General features: G+C 41.7%; 2 protein-coding genes and 1 non-coding gene across 6 annotated transcripts in view; all 3 read left to right on the forward strand.

The window, feature by feature from the left end:
* The first annotated feature begins 67 nt into the window (after positions 1–67).
* Positions 68–22921, forward strand: HAUS6 (HAUS augmin like complex subunit 6). 4 transcript variants are annotated; one of them, XM_087741366.1, is made up of 17 exons: positions 68–328; positions 883–978; positions 1739–1817; positions 2625–2757; positions 3334–3481; positions 9911–9976; positions 10100–10151; positions 10335–10517; positions 11196–11377; positions 11981–12110; positions 12684–12792; positions 14628–14718; positions 16748–16811; positions 17440–17625; positions 18494–18656; positions 19046–20053; positions 20950–22921. In XM_087741366.1, the coding sequence occupies exons 1-17, from the start codon at positions 234–236 to the stop codon at positions 21000–21002; spliced, it is 2838 nt and encodes a 945-aa protein (XP_087597492.1). In that variant the 5' UTR covers positions 68–233; the 3' UTR covers positions 21003–22921. The 4 variants fall into 4 exon arrangements, with proteins under 4 accessions (XP_087597492.1, XP_087597493.1, XP_087597494.1 ...); XM_087741367.1 differs by having other exon boundaries at positions 69–328; positions 18521–18656; positions 20950–22920; XM_087741368.1 differs by having other exon boundaries at positions 132–317.
* LOC148050579 (small Cajal body-specific RNA 8) lies at positions 16519–16648 on the forward strand. Its single transcript, XR_015701153.1, has one exon.
* The window catches only part of SAXO1 (stabilizer of axonemal microtubules 1), a 36651-nt gene continuing 36230 nt past the window's right edge, over positions 22509–22929 (forward strand). The window contains exon 1 of the mRNA XM_009461149.2: positions 22509–22642. The gene's annotated coding sequence lies outside the window, so the exon portion shown is untranslated. The remainder of the gene's footprint in view (positions 22643–22929) is intronic.

Consider the following 22929-nt stretch of genomic DNA (forward strand, 5'->3'; position numbering starts at 1 on the left):
CGCCCGGACTGCACCTCCCGGGAGGCCGCGCGCCGCCCCCGGCCTGCCTTGCGCCGCCTCGCGGCTGACCGCGGGGGCCGACGGGAGCTCTGCCCGCGCTAGTCCTTGCTGCAGGCGGGCCCGCGCGCGGGAGCGTTTGGCGGGAGAGGGGAAGATCGCGGCCTTCGGCGGCCGTTAGGCGGCCGCTCTCCAGCTGGTTTCCTCGGGGAGTGCTCCGTGAGCTGGTCGGCGCTATGAGCATCCGGTGGAAGAGCGACCACCTCTGGCTCTATGTGCTGGCCCTGGGCTTCGACTCGGAGGCTGGCGAGAGGAACTTGGTACTGGGAGCGTAAGTGCGAGGGGGGGCCGGGGAAGGAGGGGAAGGTGGAGGCGGGGCGGGGGGGGGGGGGGCGCCCTTTGGCGGCCGCCAGCCCCCAAGCGAGGCCCTGGGTTTCACCCAGGAGCGCACGCCTCAAGGCGGGGGTCCTGCCGTGGCCGCCGAGGGGCGCGCTGCCCTTGGCGGTGGGTAACACGGAGGAAATGCCTGGATTGCTGTAGTGATCTGTGTGACCCATGTCTGGAGAAATGAAACCCAGAACCAGTAATAACTCTTGCTCTCCGATTGATGCATCCCGTACAGTCCTATGGAGAAAGTGAGCGGATCGGCTCGGTACCTCTTGGTTTGAACACTTGAGAGAAAACGCTCTCACCGAAATTATTTCAACTTTGTTAAATAGGCTGGAGGATGTATATTTTCAACCATGCAGAAAATAAAGCATTCAATGTATAACTTATAACACTTTAATATAAAGTAGTATTTTGTAATCTTAAGCGACCGGTAAAAGTGCTATCTTAATTCGGCATCCTGACTACTTCTGATGTAGCTGTTTATTTGTGTATTAGGAATATGTTTGATAAACCAAACAGCGGTGCATTTCATGCCATTGCCCTCTTCTTGTTTGCTAAGCTGGATAAGCGCCGCGCAGCAAAAACTTTCAGGTAAGTGTTTGGCTTGTGAGGTTACTGCTGTGCACGTAATCAAGAATATGGTTTATGCAGTTGCTGAGGGCGGGGAAAAAGTGGTCTCTTGGGGAATGCTGTGGAAAAAACATACAGTCAGAGAATTTGTTTCCTCTTGATCACAACTCTGTAACTTATCAGAAAACTTGCCTTAATTAAAGTTGTTTCTGATAGTATCTGTAACTTGGCGAGTTGGGTAGGAACTTTCATAGCTGCAAAGTAATCTACCTTTCCCGTTCATTTCCCTGAGCAAATAGTGAGTAACATTTCCCAGTTACAGATTGCTGCCAGGACCTTCAACATGGCAAGAACCCCATCCTCCTTAATGTTTTTCCTTGTATAGCTGAGCTATTTTAGCTTCCACATTAAAGAAACAGCTGGAGCAAGACCAGTGATATGAAAATTGACAGCGTTCTGACCCCTTTTTTTCCCCCTTTTCCCTTCTCCTGAGTTAAAAAGAGCTGCAGACAAATCTGTCTCTGAAATAGTCTGTAATTAACTTCTTATGGTAAGAAAACCTTGTCATTTAACAAACTTTTAGCTATTCTTGGTCTAGGCTATATAGCTTGGTCTAGGCTATAGCATTTTCTGGCTTGTCCAGGAGGCATCACTAAGAAGTCTTTGTTGTAGTCTTGTTCTTATAATGGCTAATTAGGTAACTGAATATTTGAACATGTTTTGAAATTACTTTTTCTTTTTTTTTTTTTCTTCTTTTCCCACATCCTTTTTAAACGGAAAGGCACTGTTCCTTTCCATTAGCAACCTTCTCAAATCCTGAATTTAGGAAGCAGTGCTGTATGTGGCTAAAAGATATTGCCGTGAGTATTATGAAGAAGGGAAATTGATGTTCTACTGGTTTCTGTGGCCTCAGTCTTTTTTTGAGAGAATATGTAGTGCTTTCAAATAAGAGTTTTAAATAAGGTTGTTTTAGCAAAGAATTCAGTTTTACCTTGTTTGAGGAAAAAATTGTGGCATGGTGGAATTGAAAGTGGTTTCATGTGCATGAAAAACTTTTTTTAACCTTAGTCTTTCCTTATGTATGGGGAAAGGGACTGAAGTTTAAGGTGATCTTTCTAAAGGAAAAGAGATAAACCAAAATTGATTGCTCAGGTATCATTGGTTATTATGTTATCTTCTCAAGCTGCCTTTATTTTAATGATAGTTCTAGAAATCAGGTCTTTAGGTACTGGAACACTTATTTTTTAGTAGTAATGGACAAGGTGAAAGCCTACAATGCAATATCTTTAAAACAAAGTACACTGATTAATGACTTCTGTAGAAAATATGAAAGTAAACTTGAATGTTTTTTTCAAAGGTAGGGATTACCAGTTAGGAGTGAGGAGGGCAGAGATTTCTAATGTTTACCCAACACTGATTTCAGTCTTTGCGTTGAAACTGTCTTACGTACAGAACTAGGAATGGTGGGGGGAACATTCCAAAACTTTTAGTCTCTTCTGCTGACTAGACTAGATGTCAGCTGTGGTGGCGAAGTAGTTTAGCTTTGCATCAAGCTTGCTAGCAAGTAGGCTGCAGTGTTTTGATACTCAGCTAAATGTTTGATGGCTGTTGTTTAGGCTTTATGTCTTAGATTAGTTTTGCGTTTAAAACTAATTTAACTTTTCTAGAATGAAGACCAAAGCTGTCTTCCACGAATCACACCTTCTTCACTTATTTCTCCTGGTGGTCCTAAATTTATTCAACTATTCCATCAGTTTGCAAGACATGTGATGATTGAGGACATGAAAAGGAACTCTGTAGGTAAGCTGTAATATAACAATAAAAATGCTTCATTTGTCATGTTTGACAGTGAATCTGTCAAATCTTTAATATATGCCAAGAGTTTTAAGTAGTTCTGAGTCAGCTGCTCAGTTCAAAATCTTTCACAGGGTTCTGTGCACTTGCATAGAGCTACTGCTGATAGAACAGTGCAGATTGTTTTGCTTTCTGTTGCTTTATGGGTCCTGCTCCAAAGTTCATCTGTGTAATGCTGTACACCATTACCCACACAAGCAATGGTTTGGTCTAAAGGTATTGGATCCCTATAATATACTCTTTCTCACAACTTGAGGAATTCTGAAGGATCAGAACTGTCTATTCGAGGCATCTTGTATTGTTTAGGGGACCTAAAGAATAGGGAAAGGGAGTGAGAGTGAGGGAATGAAAATTATACAACAGAAAGAACTGGCAAAAAAGACAGTACACTGCATACTCTATTTCAGTCCTGGTAAAATGGGCATCTTGATTTGTGAGCCTTTCAGTTCGAACTAGGTAGATTAGGAAGTTGTCTGTTTGCTAAAAGTGAATGATCTAATCCAAACATTGACTTTCATTTAGGCACTGATATACCTTTTGCTGAAGCTGTGAGGTTGAGCCCTGAAGATATGTACATGGCAGATGCAAGACGTAGAGTCGCATACAATAAACTTCTGCAAATTTTTCAAAAGGAAGATTTTGTTATTGAAGAATATAAGAAAAAAGCACAGTAAGTAATGCATTTAAAGAAATGGAGACTTTTCATAAAAGCTGACTTCTTTGTGTGTGTTTTAAAAGGATTTGAGGAGACTGCATCTGCTTTACATGATGAGTTCTGTTGAGCTTCTCCCCATTTTTTCCCCCTTTACCTCCTTTAATTTACAGTTCTACTATTTGTAGGGTCTTTTGTGAAGCATAGTAGTCTAAAGAAATTCTTCATTTAGGAGATGCTGTATTTTGGAAGATATGGTTACTCAGGCACTAAAAATGATCAGGGTATTCTGCATGTATAGCACTACGGTTTTTTTGACATCTGAAGGGTCATATCTTGGAATATAGCTGTCTCAGGATGAAACATTTGGTCTTTGCTTAATCACCATGGGACACATTTTATTTACATAATCCTTAATTATATCATAAAAATTATGCTATTCTTTATTCTTGTGTATGGAAACCATTCCCAGTGTGAGAAACAAGAATAACTGGAACTTTCTGTGCAGGCACAGAGTTACATATCATTGGAATTTACAGAATTTGGGTGGGATAGTTTACAGGACTGGAGCACTGTCATGGACAGTTGCAAGCTGTTTAGTAAATGGCAGAAAAGGAGGAGGAGTTGCACCGTAGTCCAAAGAGCAGTTTCAGCGCATGTACCATACCTCCGTACAAGATGACCAGTCTGTTTCAGGCCTTTCAGATCAGGGGGTTTAGCATCAAGGGAGACCTCATGGTAAGTGTCTACTAGACACCTCTTCCTCTATACTGGGGAAGGTATATGAAGTCTTCAACAAATCAAACACACCTCAGACCTGCAGGCCATGAGTCTTGTAGAGGACTTCAGCTTACACTGGTATTTGCTGGGAAAGCAGTACAGTGGTGCATTAGCAATCTGCGAAACTGGAGTGCATTGAGGATGACTTTGTAATGCAATTACTGGGTGTGCTGAGTAGGAGTGGTGCTCTTTTGAACTCACTGCTTGCAAGTAAGAGAAACTATACTGGAGATGTAACTGCCAACAGGAACTTTATGGTCGCTGCAGCCGAGACTGTAGAACTTAAGATCCTATGGAACATGAGGAAGACAAGAACAGTGACACTGGACTTAAAAGAGCAGACTTCCACTTGCCCAGGGAACTGCTAGGCGGTACCCTGTGGAAAGCAGAAGGGCTCAGGAGTGCTAGGATAGGATTTCAGAGATCCTTGCTGAAATGCAAGCATGGTCCATCCATGTAAGTGGAAAAAGAAGCAGGCATAACAAGAAACCAACCTGGTTAAAACAGTGAGCTAGTGATAGAGCTCAGAAACCAAAGCAGCAGCATATGGAATATGGAAAAGGGGACTGACTCCCACACATAAATACAGAAATATTTCTCAGGTGTCTAGTGATGTAGTTGACGAAGTTCAGCTAAAGGTCCCTGAAAAAAAGGCTTCCATAGGTATGTTGTTAGGAAGTGGAAGTACATGGGGGGTTTAGGTCTGCTTCTAAATGAAATGGTAAGTTAAGTTACAAGTGTCACAGGCTGAAATATCTAATGCCTTCTTTGCCTCAGTCTTCATGGGTAAGGTCAGTAGCCCAGTCTCTGTGCCAAGAAGCAATGATGAAAGAAGCAACAAACCACTGATAGTAGAAGAGGATAAAGCGGAGGTTCATGTGTAGAAACTGGACATACACAAACCTTTGCTACCTGATGGAATGCATCCAAGGGTCCAGAGATACTTACCTGGCATTGTTTCAGAACTACTCTGTCATCTTTGGAAAGATAGAAGGCTAGCTAAGAGGGTGAGCTCCAAGGGTGGTAGTGCCTCAGAGTCTAACTGGTAGCTGATCATGAGTGGAGTTCCTCTGGGGCTGATCCTGGGTCTTATACTATTCCTTGTCTTTGTAAGGGATATGGATGACAGGATTGAATGCAAACCCACCAAACTTGCAGATGATGCCAAGCTGTGAGGAAAGGTAGATATACTGGAATGAAGAGCCATTACACAAAGAGACCTTGCTGGGTTTGGAGACTTGCCCAGCAAGAATTACGCGAGTTTTAACAAAGATCAATGTGAAGTCCTGCAGTGTGCCCTGGTAGCCAAGAAGACCAGCAGCGTCCTAGGCTGTATGAAAAGGAGCACAGTCAACAGATCAAGAGATTTCACTCTATCTGGCAATTCTAAGGCCACGCTTGGAATATTGTGTGTTCAGTTTTGGTGCCCCCAGTTGAGGGGAGAGACTGAAAAATACGAGAGGTTCTAGCAGAGGACCACAATGATTAGAGGGTTGGAGAATCATAGAATCGTCAAGGTTGGAAAGGACCCTTAAGATCATCGAGTCCAACTGTTAACCTATCACTGCCAAGTCCACCTATACCATGTCCTCGAGCACCACATCTATCTGTTCTTTAAATACGTCCAGGGATGGAGACTCAACCACTTCCCTGGGCAGCCTGTTCCAATGCCTGACCACCCTTTCGGTGAAGAAGTTTTTCCTAGTATCTAACCTAAACCTCCCCTGGTGCAGCTTGAGGCCGTTTCCTCTCGTCCTATCACTCGTTACTAGGGAGAAGAGACCGACCCCCACCTCACTACAACCTCCTTTCAGGTAGTTGTAGAGAGCAACAAGGTCTCCCCTCAGCCTCCTCTTCTCCAGACTAAACAACCCCAGTTCCCTCAGCCGCTCCTCATAAAACTTGTGCTCTAGACCCTTCACCAGTTTCGTTGCCCTTCTTTGGACTCGCTCCAGCACCTGGATGTCCTTCTTGTAGTGAGGGGCCCAAAACTGAACACAGTACTCGAGGTGCAGCCTCACCAGTGCCGAGTACAGGGGCACTATCACCTCCCTGGTCCTGCTGGCCACGCTATTCTTGACACAGGCCAGGATGCCATTGGCCCTCTTGGCCACCTGAGCACCCTGCTGGCTCATGTTCAGGCGGCTGTCAACCAACACCCCCAGGTCCTTTTCCGACAGACAGCTCTCCAGCCACTCCTCCCCCAGCCTGTAGCGTTGCATGGGGTTGTTGTGACCGAAGTGCAGGACCCGGCACTTAGCCTTGTTGAACCTCATACAGTTGGCCCCAGCCCATCAGTCCAGCCTGTCCAGGTCCCTCTGCAGGGCCTTCCTACCCTCCAGCAGATCAACACTTCCACCCAACTTGGTGTCATCTGCAGACTTACTGAGGGTGCGCTCGATCCCCTCATCCAGATCATCAGTGAAGATGTTGAACAGGACCGGCCCCAGTACTGAGCCCTGGGGAACACCACTCGTGACCGGCCGCCAACTGGATTTGACTCCATTCACCACCACTCTCCGGGCTCGGCCGTCCAGCCAGTTTTTAACCCAGCGCAGAGTGCACCCATCCAAGCCGTGAGCAGCCAGCTTCTCCAGGAGAATGCTGTGGGAGCCAGTGTCAAAGGCCTTCCTAAAGTCCAAGTAGACAACATCCACAGCCTTCTCCTCATCCACTAAGCGGGTCACCTTGTCATAGAAGGAGACCAGGTTAGTGAAACAGGACCTCCCTTTCATAAACCCATGCTGGCTGGGCCTGATCCCTCGGTTGTCCCGCACTTGCTGCATAATGGCACTCAAGATGATCTGCTCCATGACCTTCCCCGGCGCCAAGGTCAGGCTGACAGGCCTGTAGTTCCCCAGATCCTCCTTCCGACCCTTCTTGTAGAGGGGCGTCACGTTTGCTAGCTTCCAGTCATCTGGAACCTCCCCGGTTGACCAGGACTGCTGATAAATGATGGAGAGTGGCTTGGCCAGCTCCTCTGCCAGCTCCCTCAGTATCCTCGGGTGGATCCCGTCTGGCCCCATGGACTTGTGCGCATCCAGGTGGAGGAGCAGGTCAGCGACTGCCACCTCTTCGACAACTGGGACTTCACTCTGCATCCTATCTCCATCTCCCAGCTCAGGGGCCTGAAAAACCCGAGGATGACTAGCTTGGCTATTAAAGACTGAGGCAAAGAAGGCATTAAGTACCTCTGCTTTCTCCTCATCCTTCGTGGCAAGGTTACCTTCTGCATCCAACAAAGGAGGGAGATTCTCCCTGGCCCTCCTTTTGTCACTGACATATTTATAAAAACTTTTTTTGTTGTCTTTAACGGTGGTGGCCAGTTTAAGTTCCAGCTGTGCCTTCACCTTTCTGATCTGCTCCCTGCATATCCTCACAACATCCTGGTAGTCTTCCTGAGTCACCTGCCCCTTCTTCCAAAGGTGGTATGCTCTCCGTTTTTTCCTGAGTTCCAGCCAAAGCTCCCTGTTCAGCCAGGCCGGTCTTCTCCCCTGCCTGCTCAACTTGCAGCACATGGGGACGGCCTGCTCCTGTGCCTTTGAGATTTCCTTCTTGAATAAAGTCCAGCCTTCCTGGACTCCTTTGCCCTTCAGCACTGCCTCCCAAGGAACTCTGTTAACCAGACTCCTGAACAGCCCAAAGTCTGCCCTTCTAAAGTTCAGGGTAGCAGTCTTGCTGACCCCCTTCCTTACTTCTAGAATTGAAAACTCTATCATTTCATGGTCGCTGAGCCCAAGACAGCCTCTGACCACCACATCGCCCACCAGGCCTTCTCTGTTCATAAACAGCAGGTCCAGCGGGGCACCTCCCCTGGCTGGCTCGCTTACCGGCTGCGTCAGGAAGTTACCTCCCACACACTCCAGGAACCTCCTAGACTGCTTCCTCTCTGCTGTGTTGTATTTCCAGCAGATATCTGGTAAATTGAAGTCTCTCACGAGAACAAGGGCTAGGGATTGTGAGACTTCAGCAAACCACTTGTAGAATACTTCATCTGTTTCCTCGTCCTGGTTGGGTGGTCTGTAACAGACTCCCACCAGGATATCTGCCTTATTAGCCTTCCCTCTCATCTTTACCCATAAGCACTCAACCTTATCATTACTGTCATTAAGCTCTAGACAGTCAAAATGCTCCCTAACATACAGGGCTACTCCTCCCCCTCTCCTTCCTAGCCTGTTCCTTCTAAAGAGCTTGTAGCCGTCCATTGCAGCACTCCAGTTGTGTGAGTCATCCCACCATGTTTCCATGATGGCGACCACATCATAGTTTTCCTGCCACACAGTGGCTTCCAGCTCCTCCTGCTTATTGCCCATGCTGCGTGCATTGGTGTAAATGCACTTCAGTTGGGCTATAGATCTCTTCACCAACACAGGCATGCCACCCCTCGGCTCATCCCTAGCAAGCTTGGTTTTATGCCCTTCCCCCTTCGCATCTAGTTTAAAGCTCTCTCAGCGAGGCCAGCTAACTCCTGGGCCGGGATCCTTTTCCCCCTTTGCAACAGGTGAACCCCATCTGTCTCCAGCAGGCCTGGTGCCATGTAAACTGCCCCATGGTCGAAAAACCCAAAATTCCGCTGCTGGCACCAGCCTCCAACTTGACACATATGAGTAAAAGCTGTAGAAATTGGCTTTGTTTAACCTGAGGAAGACAAAGCTCAGGGGTTTAATCACAATCTTCCAGTTTCTAAGATGTAGTTGTAGAGAAGATGGAGCTACTCTTTTCACAAGGATGTATGGTGACAGGACAAGAGGCGACAGGCCCAAGGTGCTTAAGGGAAAACTCCATCTGGATGAAAAAAAAAAATCAAAAAAAATCTCATGTGAGAACAACTAAACACTGGAATAGGTTGGCCAGAAAAGTGGTGGAATATTCCTTACTGGAAACATTCAAGACTTGGCTTGACAGGGCCATGAGTAACATAATTGAAGGCTCTGCTTTCAATAGAAGGCTCAACAATATAATTTCCAGAGGTCAAAGTCTCCTAAACTTCTCTAATTTCTGTAATTCTGTATCTCCTCTCACCCTGCTTGGGAAGTGTTAGTGCTCTTGCTTACCTTGTGAGTGGTACCCTTCAAAAATGTAGTTCTGTCTAGTTTTTTCATTCTCAGCAAGGCATCAGAACTCTGAAGATCCTTTAGAATTCAGCATGATTCAGTGTTTCTGAAAATCACGCCACTGTGTTTTTACATGCTTAAAAATTTAATAAAAGCACTTTGGCTTTGGTAAAAGAGCTTTGGTGGTCCAGCTGCTTGTACTCCAGTATTCTGTTCTCTGTTTGTTTGGAACTGTGGGATTTGGGTATAATTGCTCAATATATTTGGAGGTTTATATTGATAAAGTACATTTCTAGTAACTTCATTGTTGTTCTTGTGTCTAAGAAAAGCTGTTCCATTGCAATAGAATATAGAATAAGCGACAGCTTAATTGCTTAATTTTCAAATATCTTACTGGCTTTCCTGGCTGTCTTTCTGCACAAAGTCATGGTGAGGAAGTCAAGGATAATCCTCCCCCGCCCCCCGCCCCGACCCGCCTTCCAAAACTGCCTCAGTTTGCAGATTTTGAAAGATTGAGCATGATTGGTTAGTGATTGTAAGGAATTCTGAGAATAGCAGAGTAGAAACTTGGATTTTTTTTTAAAAATCTGTGGTAACTTAACTTTTTTCCTAGGCTTTTAATTAAAGAAATAAACCAGATAAAGTCTGAATATGCAGTCCTGCAGATACAGTCTTGCAAGTAAGTGTTTTTCCTTGTAACTAAGTTAGCATATACAAAATCAATTTCTTACTCAATTTTATGAAATATGAACTATAATTTCATTGTAGTCCACTTGAACTTTTGTTTTGCATGTGCATATAGGATGAAACAAAATGACCAAAACAAAAATGACAAAACTGAGCGAATTCAAAAGGTGAGCATTTTTTTCCTGTTGTGGCAGTGTACTGTATTTCAGCACTTGCTCTCAGATACTGTTATTTCCACTTGTCTACCTGTGATTATGCTAGCCCCTTCATCTCCCTTTATGCTGTTTTACCCTGTCATTATAGGTGGCAAACATTTTAACGTGGCATTTTTGTCCTTCTTGCCTATTAAGGTCCGCAGTATGTGGACACTTATAATGGGAATGCTTACATCTCTGAAAAAGGAAAAGGAAGTTGTGGATTCTGTACTTCACCTACTTGAAGATTGTGTTGGTCAGTACATTTTAGACGGAACTAATGTTGTTTTCAGTGTTCCACAGCTGTTGCTTCACAGAGTTGAAAATGACATACACCAAGTAAGTAAGTTTTGTAAGTTTTGTCCTTCTTGCTAAACTGTAGGTGGTTTTGTTTTTGTTTTTGTTTTTTGTCCCCAGGGGTGTAATTAGATACCTTTAAAAAAAAAAACAACTTTACAGATGTGCAGTACTTCACAGTACTTCACAGATGGTAAGAGATGATTGCTCAAGAATAGAGAAAATATGTGTAATTTGTATGTAAAAGTTTGCTATGATTATGCTGCTGTTTTGTATTGGTTATGTTTCAACCATTAACTTTTTAAGTTCAATAACTGCATTGGTATGCCTGATTAGTAGTTGATTTTTTTGCTGTTTAGACATTAAACAGTTGACCAGTTTAACTGTTGCTTTAACTAATGGGCTTTTGTTTCCAGTGTGTAGTATATGGTGCTCTTTAGGCCTGCCACATCTTTTGGGGCAGTGGTTAAACAGAATACCTCATTAGTTGAAGTTTTCTTAGTTTGTATTGCTTTATGGGCTGCATTCAAGCAGCTGATTCTAGAAAATAAACCTGAGGCTTAAATCTAGAGTGTGTTTTTTGAAAACTGAAACAATCAGGAGCCGAATCAAAACACAAAGCGGAACTTTGTATCCCTGCTCAGACTACAGAAGACATAACTTTCTGATACTGATGCTGTTCACTAGTGGTTTTTTTTTTCTTGCTTGCTGTACTTCCAGCTTTGCACAGGAAATGTATATGAAGCTGAAAAGCTGAATTTCTTAACAGTCATTCAGTTATTAAATGAAGCCCTGAGGACATTGAGGGATGAACATTGTCAATATGAATTTGAAGACCTTCATGTCATTGAGAATAGAATTACGCTCTGCAATAAAATACTACAGGATTTGGCAGCAAAGAGGTAATTGTCTGGAAATTTTCTCTGGTTCCTTGTTCTTTAGTCTAAGGACCATGGCTTCGTACATTGGAGTCTCTTCTAAAAGAATATCATTTATAGCAAGAACATGTTGGTTCAATCTTTTTCCTTTGCCTCTGGGAAATTCACATTTGTCTTGAGTACCTATGTAAATTTTAACTGAGATTCTTCTCGGTAACTTCAGCTTTTTGCCCTTGCTTCATTAGTATTTTAGGCTTTGTTCCTGAGGACCTCATTTGCTAGCTGATCTGATTTTTTATTTCCTTGTTATGTTAATCAGTTCTCGGATTTTAAAACTTTATCTGAAACTGGCTTAGGGAAAGTTTAAGCCTGTATCTCATTGTGCGTATGTATTTTAGTACAGTTCTTCCAATTCTACTGTAAGAAACATGAAGACTACCTAGCAGCTGCTTTTTAGGCTGCGAATTTCAGTTAGTTCTTAGTGCATGCACAAATGCATGAATAAGTTCATACATATCAAAGGTTTTGCAGGATAAGGGGAACACATAATACTCTCCATCTTTATGCTTAATTGTTATCTCCACTGACAGATGTGTTACGTTCATTTTCCATGCTTGTATGTTACAGGCTAACAATAGAGCAAGAGCATTGCGTGTCAACAAGTGGATCTATTTCTAGAAAACAGGAAGACTGGGAAGAGAAGTGGAAAAGCTTTCTTGGCCCGTGCCTTTTTAATTTAATCTTAGATCAGGATCCAGTAAGTAGTGTTCAATTTGTCTGATTCTGGGGAAGAGAAAGGGTGAAGATGAGAGAGGATGTACATCTAAGCTGGTGTGTTCTATTGCAACACTTAACCTTTTTATGTAAGCTTAGGGAATCAGATAGTACAATATAGCAGAAATTGCTTTATGAAGTAGTCTTTCTTAATGACAGCTGGTGTCTTTATTTGAGATGGGTGATGGAACCATCTTGTCAAGACAGTAGATCAGCATAAGAGCGAGCTGATAGGTTTTGGTTTTGTCCATGTCCATCCCCCACATGGAAATTGAGCTTTCGTGTGCTGTCAGTCTGAACATCTGCTGAGTTATGTTTTTCCCTTTTAAAGTGATCTGGCTGATGAATGAATGATAAGTTCCATTCTGATGCTCACATTGATACAGGGATCTGAGGTTATACCCTTGCCTAGCTACCCATCAGAGAAAGGAAGAGTTTCACCTTGAGTCTGACAGCTGGTTTGCAGAAAAGTTGTTGTAAATAATTGTCGGTTAATTGCTGTTGATATGTAGATTTTTTTCAGCCTGCTTGTGTAACTTCTTTTTTCTTTTGAAAGCCATTTTGTCTGTTAAGAGCTTCGTCACCCGATTCTTCTGGTCTTGCAGAAGAAGAAGATAATGACGACGACATTAGTGTCATTTGTCAACAACTAGTATCATGTTCAGGTGGGTGAACAGGAGAAGCTTCTTTTCCTTCTCCCCGCTGCCACAACCGTTAGAAATTACTTAGAAAAAGACTCCCTGCTTGTGTTTGTGAGTATCTTTGATAGTCTCTGATAATCTGGTTCTGAGTGACTCCTTGCCACAATTGCCTTACAATTTTTTAACCTTGTCATATCTCAGAGATTCTCTGAAGTTTTTGATATGGCAAAAAAACAATACTGGCGCTGTTTGGTGTTTTGTTTTTCTTACATGAAGGATGTTGAGACAGATTTCCATGTACAAAGATTCATTCATGGGTTCTAGAGAATACATTCACTCTAACAGTAGAAGTTGCTTTAGGTTGGAGGAGTAATAAGCAGGAGAGAAAGAAGATAAAACTTTTCCCATTGGCCAGCTGGGAGAAGAAATTTAAGGTGTCCTCCCTGGTAAGTATCTTTCCCTGGTGCATTCTGACATACTTACTCCACAGTAACTGTGCCATTTGACCAGGGCCTTACTTGGTCTCTGTGTTGGTTGCTTTCAGTCATTAGGTTAACAGTGCTGATCAGAGCTCACTTTGATCACACACGAATGTTACACACGCTAATTGGCTGATGAGCTGATTGTATTTTACTGGGTAGTGGTTATTGACCAAGCGTTGACTGTCCCTAGTATAGAGTTGTAAATTAGAAGCTACAAAGCAAGGGTGGAAAAGGAGGGGAAAGACAGCTTGAATCATATGTTATTTGCAGCCCCTTTTAGGAAAAATGTCACAGCAGACGTGTGTTGGAATTTCAAGCTGCAAAGCAATAGGGAGAAGATTCTTTTGGTTACAAAGGTGAAAGCACTGCTCCAGCAGTCTGAGGGTATGTAGGTGTAAGACTAGAAGCTGCAAAGCAAAGGCTGCAGAATTGCAAATAGACGGTCATTTGCCTTAAAATTTTCAAAGATTAAATCACTGTGCAATAATGCTGTGAGCTTCTGGTGGTATCAGAAAGCTTGAGACAAACTGGTATCTGTGGCATTCTCTCTAGTCCATGGCTAAGATGCTTGATCTGAGAATCCAGCCACTAAGAGAACTAACTTTCTGCCTGTTAACATTGTAAGCTCTAAAAAAAAGTGTTAACCTCACCTAACTTCTTGAAGTGAGCTTGGGTTTTGGAGGTGTTCTTGAGGCGCGTACAAAAGGAAATGCCATTTATGTTTGTAGAAGCTGAAATTCAGGGTTAGGAGAGAACTAATGAGATTAAACTTTGGCTGTTTATCCAAATGATGTGCCAAAATAGACAGATATTTTTCTAGAGAGTCCTGAGCTGAGGTACATGTACCTCTGGTAATATTGCAAAACATTTCCTTACAGCGTGCCTTGCCTTGCTTGGACTGAGGCAGTGTTGATCAGAGGGATGAATATGTCCACATAGATATTTATTGATAAATGCAGGTGAAGACGGTGGGGAAAATGTGAGTGGAATTTTGCTTTGTGGAATTGATGTGCCACACAATTGATGCATATGTGAAGAGGAGGGGATAATGATGACATGTGGCTGGGACTGTAGTTTGAAGGAAGGTGGAATGTATGATTGATATGTGCAGGGCAGCAGATAGAATCATGCCTCTCGAACATGCGTTCAGGAACGGCATAAATAGGTGCTGGCTGCTAGTGGCATCTGTGGTTGCAGGTGGTACCTGAGCAAAAGGATTTCACTGTCCTGCTTATGTATTAATTTCTTTTTCTTGAAGTATTCATAAAGCCCATCCTGTGAATAGTCTACAGAAGTGGTCTGAGTCACTTATGTCACCTGAGAGGCCTGAGCAAAAAAAATGGAAGCAATAAGAAAACTCTTGACTTACTTTTCTAGATGTTTATGACTCTGTTTCTGGAATACGTTATGAGAAAGATGATGAGGCACTGGAAACTATGATGGAGAAGTCAACACCACCACCCAGATGGTATGATGTTAATGAGAAATTGATAAAAAAGCAGTGAGGAAAAAAACAGAAATATACTTGTTGGAGTTGAATATATCGCATCTCTTGATCCTTAGTGGAATACTTCAGTAGCCCACTCTTTACATGTCACATCCACCTGATTTAGCAAGATAGTCCTAAAGTAACTGCCGCTTTCTCCAGCTGGTGACCGATTGATCAACTGATTGCTGCTGGATAGGATGTGCGTTTTCATGATCAAGATCATTTAATGATTAAGATAATTCACATCCTGAATAGGATTTGCATATTCCTTATATCAGGAATAGTGTGGCCAGCAGGACCAGGGAGGTCATAGTGCCCCTGTGCTGGGCACTGGTGAGGCCGCACCTCGAGTACTGTGTTCAGTTTTGGGCCCCTCACTACAAGAAGGACATCGAGGTGCTGGAGCGAGTCCAGAGGAGGGCAACGAAGTTGGTGAAGGGTCTAGAGCACAAGTCTTATGAGGAGTGGCTGAGGGAGCTGGGGTTGTTTAGTCTGGAGGAGGCTGAGGGGAGACCTTGTTGCTCTCTACAACTACCTGAAAGGAGGTTGTAGTGAGGTGGGGGTCGGTCTCTTCTCCCTAGTAACAAGTGATAGGATGAGAGGAAATGGCCTCAAGCTGTGCCAGGGGAAGTTTAGGTTGGACATTAGGAAAAAGTTCTTCACCGAAAGGGTAGTCAGGCATTGGAACAGGCTGCCCAGGGAAGTGGATGAGTCTCCATCCCTGGAAGTATTTAAAAGACGGATAGATGTGGTGCTTAAGGACATGGTTTAGTGGTGGACTTGGCAGTGATAGGTTAACAGTTGGACTCGAAGATCTTAAGGGTCTTTTCCAACCTTAATGATTCTATGATTCTAAGTTGCAAGGTTTCTATCTCACTTTTTAACTATGTTCTTTCAAGTTTTAAGAGGCAGGTGGAGAAAACAGAGAATTCTATTTCTTAGGCTGGTTTGAGGTAGGCATATATGTTCAGTATACCCTGAGAATAAAAGAACAGACATTCACAGGAGTCCTTCTTTTGTGTTTAAAAAAAAACAAACCCAAACCAACTGAAACTGAACCAAAACAAAACCCCCTGACTCCCAAGCAGAATTACTGTGCTAAACCTTCTCAACAAGGCTTTTTTCATGAATTTTCTAAGCTGACTTTGTTCCATAGCTTGTCTTACTACAGTTCCAGTAAAGGATAGAACACAAAACAATGGTATTCTAAAAAGTTTTGTCTTGTTTGCCATTTACTTAGTCCATGAAGGTTTCATGGCGTTTTGAATAACACTGTATTTCATAATATGACTCCTACAGATACTTCAAAGTTGCCCACTAGGGGAGAAAGTGAGTTAGCAAAGGAAGGCTGTCCTATACTTAGACATCAGTAGATGTAGTTGCATATAAGTCTCAAAAGTTGTCCAAGTAGTTAACAACTAAAGCCTGGATTTCTCTCAGTGACTTCATAAAGCATGGATTTTTGTCATCTTCTGATTCTAAAGACAAATAACAGCAAATATTAACGTTTTAATGTGTTTTCCGTAACATGTGAGGACTGTACCTTTGTCCTGGTTTCAGCTGGGATAGAGTTAATTTTCTTCCTAGTAGCTGGTATAGTGATGTGTTTTGGATTTAGGATGAGAATAATGTTGGCAATGCCCTGATATTTTGGTTCTTGTTAAGTAGGGCTAAGTTGTTGCTTGCAGAATAGAGAAGTCTTGTTTACAAAATGTATCACAAAATACCAAACAGAAAAGGAAGGGAATCAAAGGGAAAAGTTTCATAATTTATTAGCTTTGGGAGGCTGATACACAACTAGGGCTAAATCTGCTCTAATTGTCACATGTTCTCCCTATAGTAAAATTGCCTTCTGATGACCGGGACGAATTGAGGGAAATCGTAACGGACAGATACGGGGCGCACATATGTAATGGCCTTGTACTAAGACTTGCATGCGGCTTGTTTAATTTGTCTCTAAAACCTCTTTTTTTTTTTTTTTTTTGTAACCCCACTTCCCACTGCCAAGGATCTCTTCAGAACCTTTGGAGTTGTCAAAAGCGTGTGAAAACAAAGACATGTTAATTGAAAAGGTTATTCTTCAGTAATTTCGTACCTGTCAAAAAAGTTAAACTTATGCTGTTTGCTTTTTACATTGATTGAAGCCTAGACTTAGTATTTCGGGGGGATGGTTGCGGTTTTTTTTTTTTTTTAAGTAGTATTTGAATCAGTCCTGTAAAACTGTAAAAGCTAGCTACCAGGGACTTCATTAAACTTTAGGAAAGGACAGTAGGAAGTAGGTGCACTTGCACCTGACTTCCAGTACAGCATGCAATATGTCACTGATACCCTGCTTGGTGAAACACTTTTTGGTGTAAGCAGTGGTCAGACTTTGATGTTTCTTTAAGTTGTGTGTGAACTTAAGTGTTAAAATGTGGCCTAAAAGCAACTTGGATATACAGTTGTCCATTGCAGAATTGTTCACTGCAGTGTGTTCAGGGTAGTTGCAGATGAGTCATCTATGTTCTATTCAACACCCTATCCTGGCCACTACCTATGTCCTACTTTAAATAAAACTGTAAAAATATTTTGTGTTTAGTTAGAATTTAAGACTGAAATACTTTTATTGACTAAACACTAAGGCCATTACAACAGTTTGTTCATGTTAACTTTCTGATGCCTGAGTTTAAAACTTCTAATGCTTCCTGTGTATTGCTCTAGAACTTGCATATTGAAACTTGCAAGGGGGAAAAAAAGCCTGTGCCTCCAAAGATCTTAAAGAATGGAAAGGATGAGTCTGCCACTTCAGAAATGAGGGAGAATGCAGGTGATCATGTTATCCAGACAGAGTCTCCTGTCAAAAAAGAAGATCCTCTTGAGAAAGCCAGAGATGAACTGGCTGAAGAGGTTAGGAAAAGTTATTTTTAAATTTTTTTGTTTGTTTGTTTTTAAATAAATGGTCATTAAGTTCAGAGAACAAATTACTAATTATATCATAAAATGCCTCTTGAAATCCTCATACATCAAAAGTAACTTTTTTCTGCTAGATAGTAATCAGTGTCACTAAGTTTTAATCAGTGTCACTGGCCAATTAAGTACACCCTGAAAATATGGAGCTCGTGCAGTTATCGTACTTATAAATCATGGTGAAGTGAATAGCACTTTCAGTAGAACCATGGTATGATTTTTATCACCTCTCATACTTTAATCTCTGAACCACTGCATATATTAAGAATTCAACAGTCATTTTTGTTTCTGAAGTTATGCAAGTTAAATATTTAACAGGGGCTTGGGAATTCTAAGCAGCAATTTAAGTATTTCCTTTCTTAGGTATTTTATTTAAGATTTAACTGAGAAATTCCTTCACAAGATTTACTGTGAAAAGTGTCACAGCTTCATTTGGAAAGTAAATTGCATCTTTCACTGAAATGGTACAGTTATTTTTCATCTGCTAAAATGTTTTATTTATGTAAATATAGCTCTAGTCTTCATGCTTATGCAGTTTTTGACTAGTGTCTTAAATATATTCCACCTGAGCATGTTTTCTTATTTTAAAGATGGATTCATAGATGATGAGGGAACTTAGAACTGAATTCTGATTTCAGTCCCATATCTTCATTTTCTGTTTGTAGGACACTGTGGTCATTGTGAGGCTAAGTAGTAAATGACAGAAGAAGAGTCAGGAGATTCCAGACTCTTCAGATCATTGGGAGAATGGGATTTATTTTGAGCAGTAACTGACAGAGATAAAGAGGTTATAATTTTGTTTTCTCAGGATTTGCCCTTCTCTAACATCCTACAGGTTGCAAAAACAGTGATATCTGAGTCGCCCCAGAGTAGCGAAGGAAAAGAAATGGCATTAGAAGATCTCATTAGCTCAATGGCTTTTAACCCATTTTTAACAAGGAAAGAAATTCCCCGAACTCCAGAAAATCTGCGTAAGTCTAAAACTCTGTTTTTATAATACTCATTGATTAGAAATGTGATTGGTTCATTGACATTGTACATGTTACACAAGAAGAAAAAGATAATTATTTCAGTGAAGCTGCAAGTTATCCTATTGGCTCACACTGTAACACAATATAGTAGGCCTAATAAGATGTAGGCGTAATAAGATGTGAATACGGTGAATTTCATTTAACATAGATTTTTTTTTCCACCCTCTGTGTAGAATCCCCTTCGTGTAGAGGAAAAAAACTAAGCATAAACAATATAAAGCGGCTATATGTCTTCCTTCTTGGGTTGCTTATGTACTGAAGGGACAGAAGAAAAACATTGGTTGAGAGTATGAAAGTACTAAAATTTTACCTTGGTTTGTTCCATTTAGTTACTGAAATTAGAAGCTCATGGAGAAAAGCTATTCAGACTGAGGCCTCATCAGACATAGAGCTGGTCCCAGCTGAAGTAGTGATAGAAGAAGCTCCAATGGATGCTGGCCCTGTAATGCAGAAGGCGGAAGACTCTAGATTCGTGTGCTCTACCCATGCATCTCTTGTACATGATATTGATCCTCCTTTGTCAGAAAGGAAGTCCCAATTAAGTTATACAGAATTTAGACCTCAAGAGCAGATGAGGATAAGTCATATTGAATCTGAAATTTTGGAAGCATCGGGAATGCAAGAGAGTGAGAGGACTGAAGAAGAGGAATTAAAATGTATTGTTTTGAATAAAAGTTATGTAGAAGACACAGAAGAACAGACTTTTCCACATGTAAAGAAGAGCATGAATATTCCAAATACTTGTTCAGAAAACAATAGTAGAACAAATGTTCTACCTTCAGACCACTTTTGGAGTTCCTTAATGGATGGGATGCTGCATCGTAATGTGTCTCCACAGTTAAGTCCTGTCACTCATCAAGATCACTGGTTGGGGATACTGGATGAGACATTTCCAGAAGAACTTGATAACATAGATTCCAACAAATCTGCAAGCTCAGGGTCTTATTTTGATATTATGGACAAAGCGTATGTAACAGATGGTTCAAAAAATAAGGATGATATTAAAAAATATGAACAGCCCTTTCAGAACACATATGAAGCACTGAAAAAGACTGCATTTAGAAGTGAAGAGGAGCTGCATCAAACACATAATGGAGGTGAATCTGTATGTTGTAGGTCAGACCTAAGTCTTGCACCAGAAAAAAGACAAAGAGGTGAATTGTGCAGTCCTCTGGAATGCTTCTGCTTGGATGAAGAAGTTACTAAGATACCATCGCCAATATCTCCTAGTGAAAGAAAGTATTCCCTGTCATCTTTGCTGGTATCCTGCCAGCATCTGGAGGAAATGGCATCAATGGTACACGAAATCCCGTTAGACATAATACATAAATTGAAGGGTAAGTGTCCATGTACTTTAGCAACTAGATTTTGTCCATTTTGCAACTGAGTATACTACTATAAATAACCTACTCTGAATAGCCGAACCCTGCTGTGTAAGTATGGGGGGACGGATTATTTGTATGCTTATGCCTTATGGAAGATGAGACAAAAAAGCAAAGGAAACATGTTTCCTTTAGTTGTATCAACATCTTGCAAGTAGGAGGAAAGGTGCTCATCTGACTTTCTAAGGTAATCTGCAGCTATTAAAAAAAAAAAGGCCTTAAGGTGCATTAGCAATGGATTAATCTGAAGTTAAATTTTGAGAATTCACAGTTAGTTTGAAATAGTGTGTTTACTCTGAAAAATTTGGCTATTTAGAAATGTGTTGTAGGTAATTGGAACTTTTGTAGAGGTCAGTCAAGTGTTCGTAGTCTGTAATACTTTCATAATAAAAAGTATTATTAATAAATATCCTGCATTCCAGTCTGCCTGCCCCCTCACCCCATTTCCAACAGAAGCGTCAGCTTTGTTTAACCAGTAGTGCAGTCTTTAGTTACATGTGAGGCCAGCTTTTGAAATGCATTAATAAAAATGAGCCAATAATAGTTATATAGAAGACTTTCACCAAAATGGGTGGTATTTAATGGAGTACTAGGAATTTAACACAACCAGCTAGTCTCAAGAAGTAATGAGATTTATACTTTGTGCAAAGGCTTGCTGCAATTCAGCCTCTGCTTAAAATTAAGGTTATACTGATAGTAGATGGTTTTACCTTACTTGGAACAATTGTCAAAATTAGAAGAACCATTTCATATATGCTTTTTTTTTAATATACACCAAACACTTTTGGAGCAGTATTTCTGTCAGTTAGTTGAATATTGTAGCGTGCTAACCAATCCACTTTTTCTTCCAGATAAAGAGCAGTTGAATGAGAAGCCTGGCATGAAGGAACCAACATCAGAATAGAATTTGTAAAGCAGAAGCATAGCCATAGTAGCACAATTATGGTTCACCTGGGCGTGTAGCATCTTCTCCAAGCACTGCCTAGATTGAGAAATTGCACACCTTTCTATTTTTTTGCAGAGACTGTATTCCAGTCTGCTTGTTGAAGAGTGTCAGTTGCCTGCTCTGGTTCTTCCAATTTCAAGTCATCCGTAGTAGCATTCTATGTACAGCCCATCATTATGTACAGAATGATATATTCCTTGTTAAGCATGTTTTTAAAAATAGCAGATGTTGAGTAGGTGGCATAATCCTAGAAATGGAAAAACAAAGTCTCAAATGAGAAATAGTGGAATCTTTGGTGTCTCTGTCTTGCCCGTAATTCCGCCCCTGCCCCCACCAAATTTACTTGGTGCTCTGCATTCATTGGATTTTTCTCTCTTATTGAGACTTCTGGTTGATGTTGCCGTCAGTGCTACCTGCTGATAGATGCTGCTGTATTTTTGTAAACTTCCACTAAAGTTCCTGTTTCTTTAGGCATACTACTGAATAAATGCTTTATACTGAACCTGTAAAAAAAATTGTGACTTGTGGTCACTTTATTTTCAAATAGTTGATAAACATCTTTGACACTGTCATGTAAGTAACTGGTAATACTGCTTATGGTGGTGTGTGAACATAAAAGTTGAGGCTCCAGCTGAGAAACTTCTCATTGTAAAAGTACTGGCCCCTAATGTGAGTTAAGAAGTTACTGACCCCTACAGAGTTTTGAAGCATTGCTATATAAGGTTGCTTTTCTGTTCTGGTATATCTTTCTCCTCCTTTCTTCCAAAACAATTGCAAATACGTTTTAAGAAGACTCTCTAGCTGTATTTGACATCTTCCTTATAAAGCAGAATTTGGAAAGCTTTATGAAAAGAGATTTATGTGGCTGGTTGTGGAAGCTGTAATGTGGCTGCTAACATGTTAACAGCTAAGAGGGAAGTGCTGCTTAATAGCCCATTTACCTGTTGATCTAACCATGGTCAAACAGCTAGAGAATTGGAAGGTCTGACCTTAGCTATTGGTTGTCTGGAACAGGCCCAGCCACGTTCCTGTGGTGGTGCATTCCCCTGCCCCAGCCTTTTCTTCTTGTGCACCTGGCAGAGCATGGGAAGCGAAGCTGCTTTACAGTCTCAGTAACTCCCGTCAAAACTTGGCCTTTGTGTAACAAGTTTGGCGGTTAAGCATCCCTTGACTGTATCAAAACTTAGGTGGCTGAAGTGGGAGCAGCACTATCTGTACCAGGGAGGCAGCCCTGACAACCTTGTAATGTATTTTTTTCCTGTACTCATCGCCATCTGGCAGCTTTGGGGCCTGTCTTGTCTAGGCTGTAACTCAGGAAGATCTGTACCAGCATCACTGGAATTTTTGAGAACTTTAGTAATCTTCAACACGGGCTGTGAAAGTAGAAGGGAAATTTACTGATGCCTAAAGTCAGTCATCTCATGACCCTATGAACAGCGGTGCCAAGTTGAGACCCTTTGAGCTCTTCTGGACCGCAGCGGGCTGCACCAGAATCTCCCTCCGAGTGGGACGCCTCTCGGAGCAGTGAACTTGAGCTGGTCTCTGGCGCTCCTTGCTCCTCAAGATACGACCCTTGCCTGTTGAGACAGTCATTTAAAGTGAGTATTTTGCTAAGCGGGGGGGAGTTCTTATTGGTACCTTTAACTGCACGTATAATGAGTACTTGGGCCTGTTGTGTGTGTGATATAAATATTGTAGTAAACCTAATTTAATCACTTCATAGATGCTAGATTAATTTAGTTATTGCTAAATCTTGCGATTCTCTCTTTGCTGCAAACAAACCTTAAACTGTTGCTAAACATATATAATCCTCCTTTTCCTCCTTGTATTTTCCTCAAACTCAACTTTCTCTCTCTCTCTCTCTCTCTCTCTCTCTCTCTCTCTC

This window comes from Nipponia nippon, unplaced genomic scaffold (assembly GCF_047370975.1).
Source record: "Nipponia nippon isolate SJK-2023a ecotype South Korea unplaced genomic scaffold, ASM4737097v1 scaffold_8, whole genome shotgun sequence".
Taxonomy (NCBI): Eukaryota; Metazoa; Chordata; class Aves; order Pelecaniformes; family Threskiornithidae; genus Nipponia; species Nipponia nippon.

What these genes read in the sequence shown, in the direction of transcription:
- HAUS6 (XM_087741366.1), top strand. Translation starts at nt 234, where the DNA reads ATGAGCATCCGGTGGAAGAGCGACCACCTCTGGCTCTATGTGCTGGCC. An exon ending in TAATCTTAGATCAGGATCCA is followed by an intron (nt 12,111 to 12,683) that starts GTAAGTAGTGTT and finishes TTCTTTTGAAAG; the next exon opens with CCATTTTGTCTGTTAAGAGC. An exon ending in CATAATACATAAATTGAAGG is followed by an intron (nt 20,054 to 20,949) that starts GTAAGTGTCCAT and finishes TTTTTCTTCCAG; the next exon opens with ATAAAGAGCAGTTGAATGAG.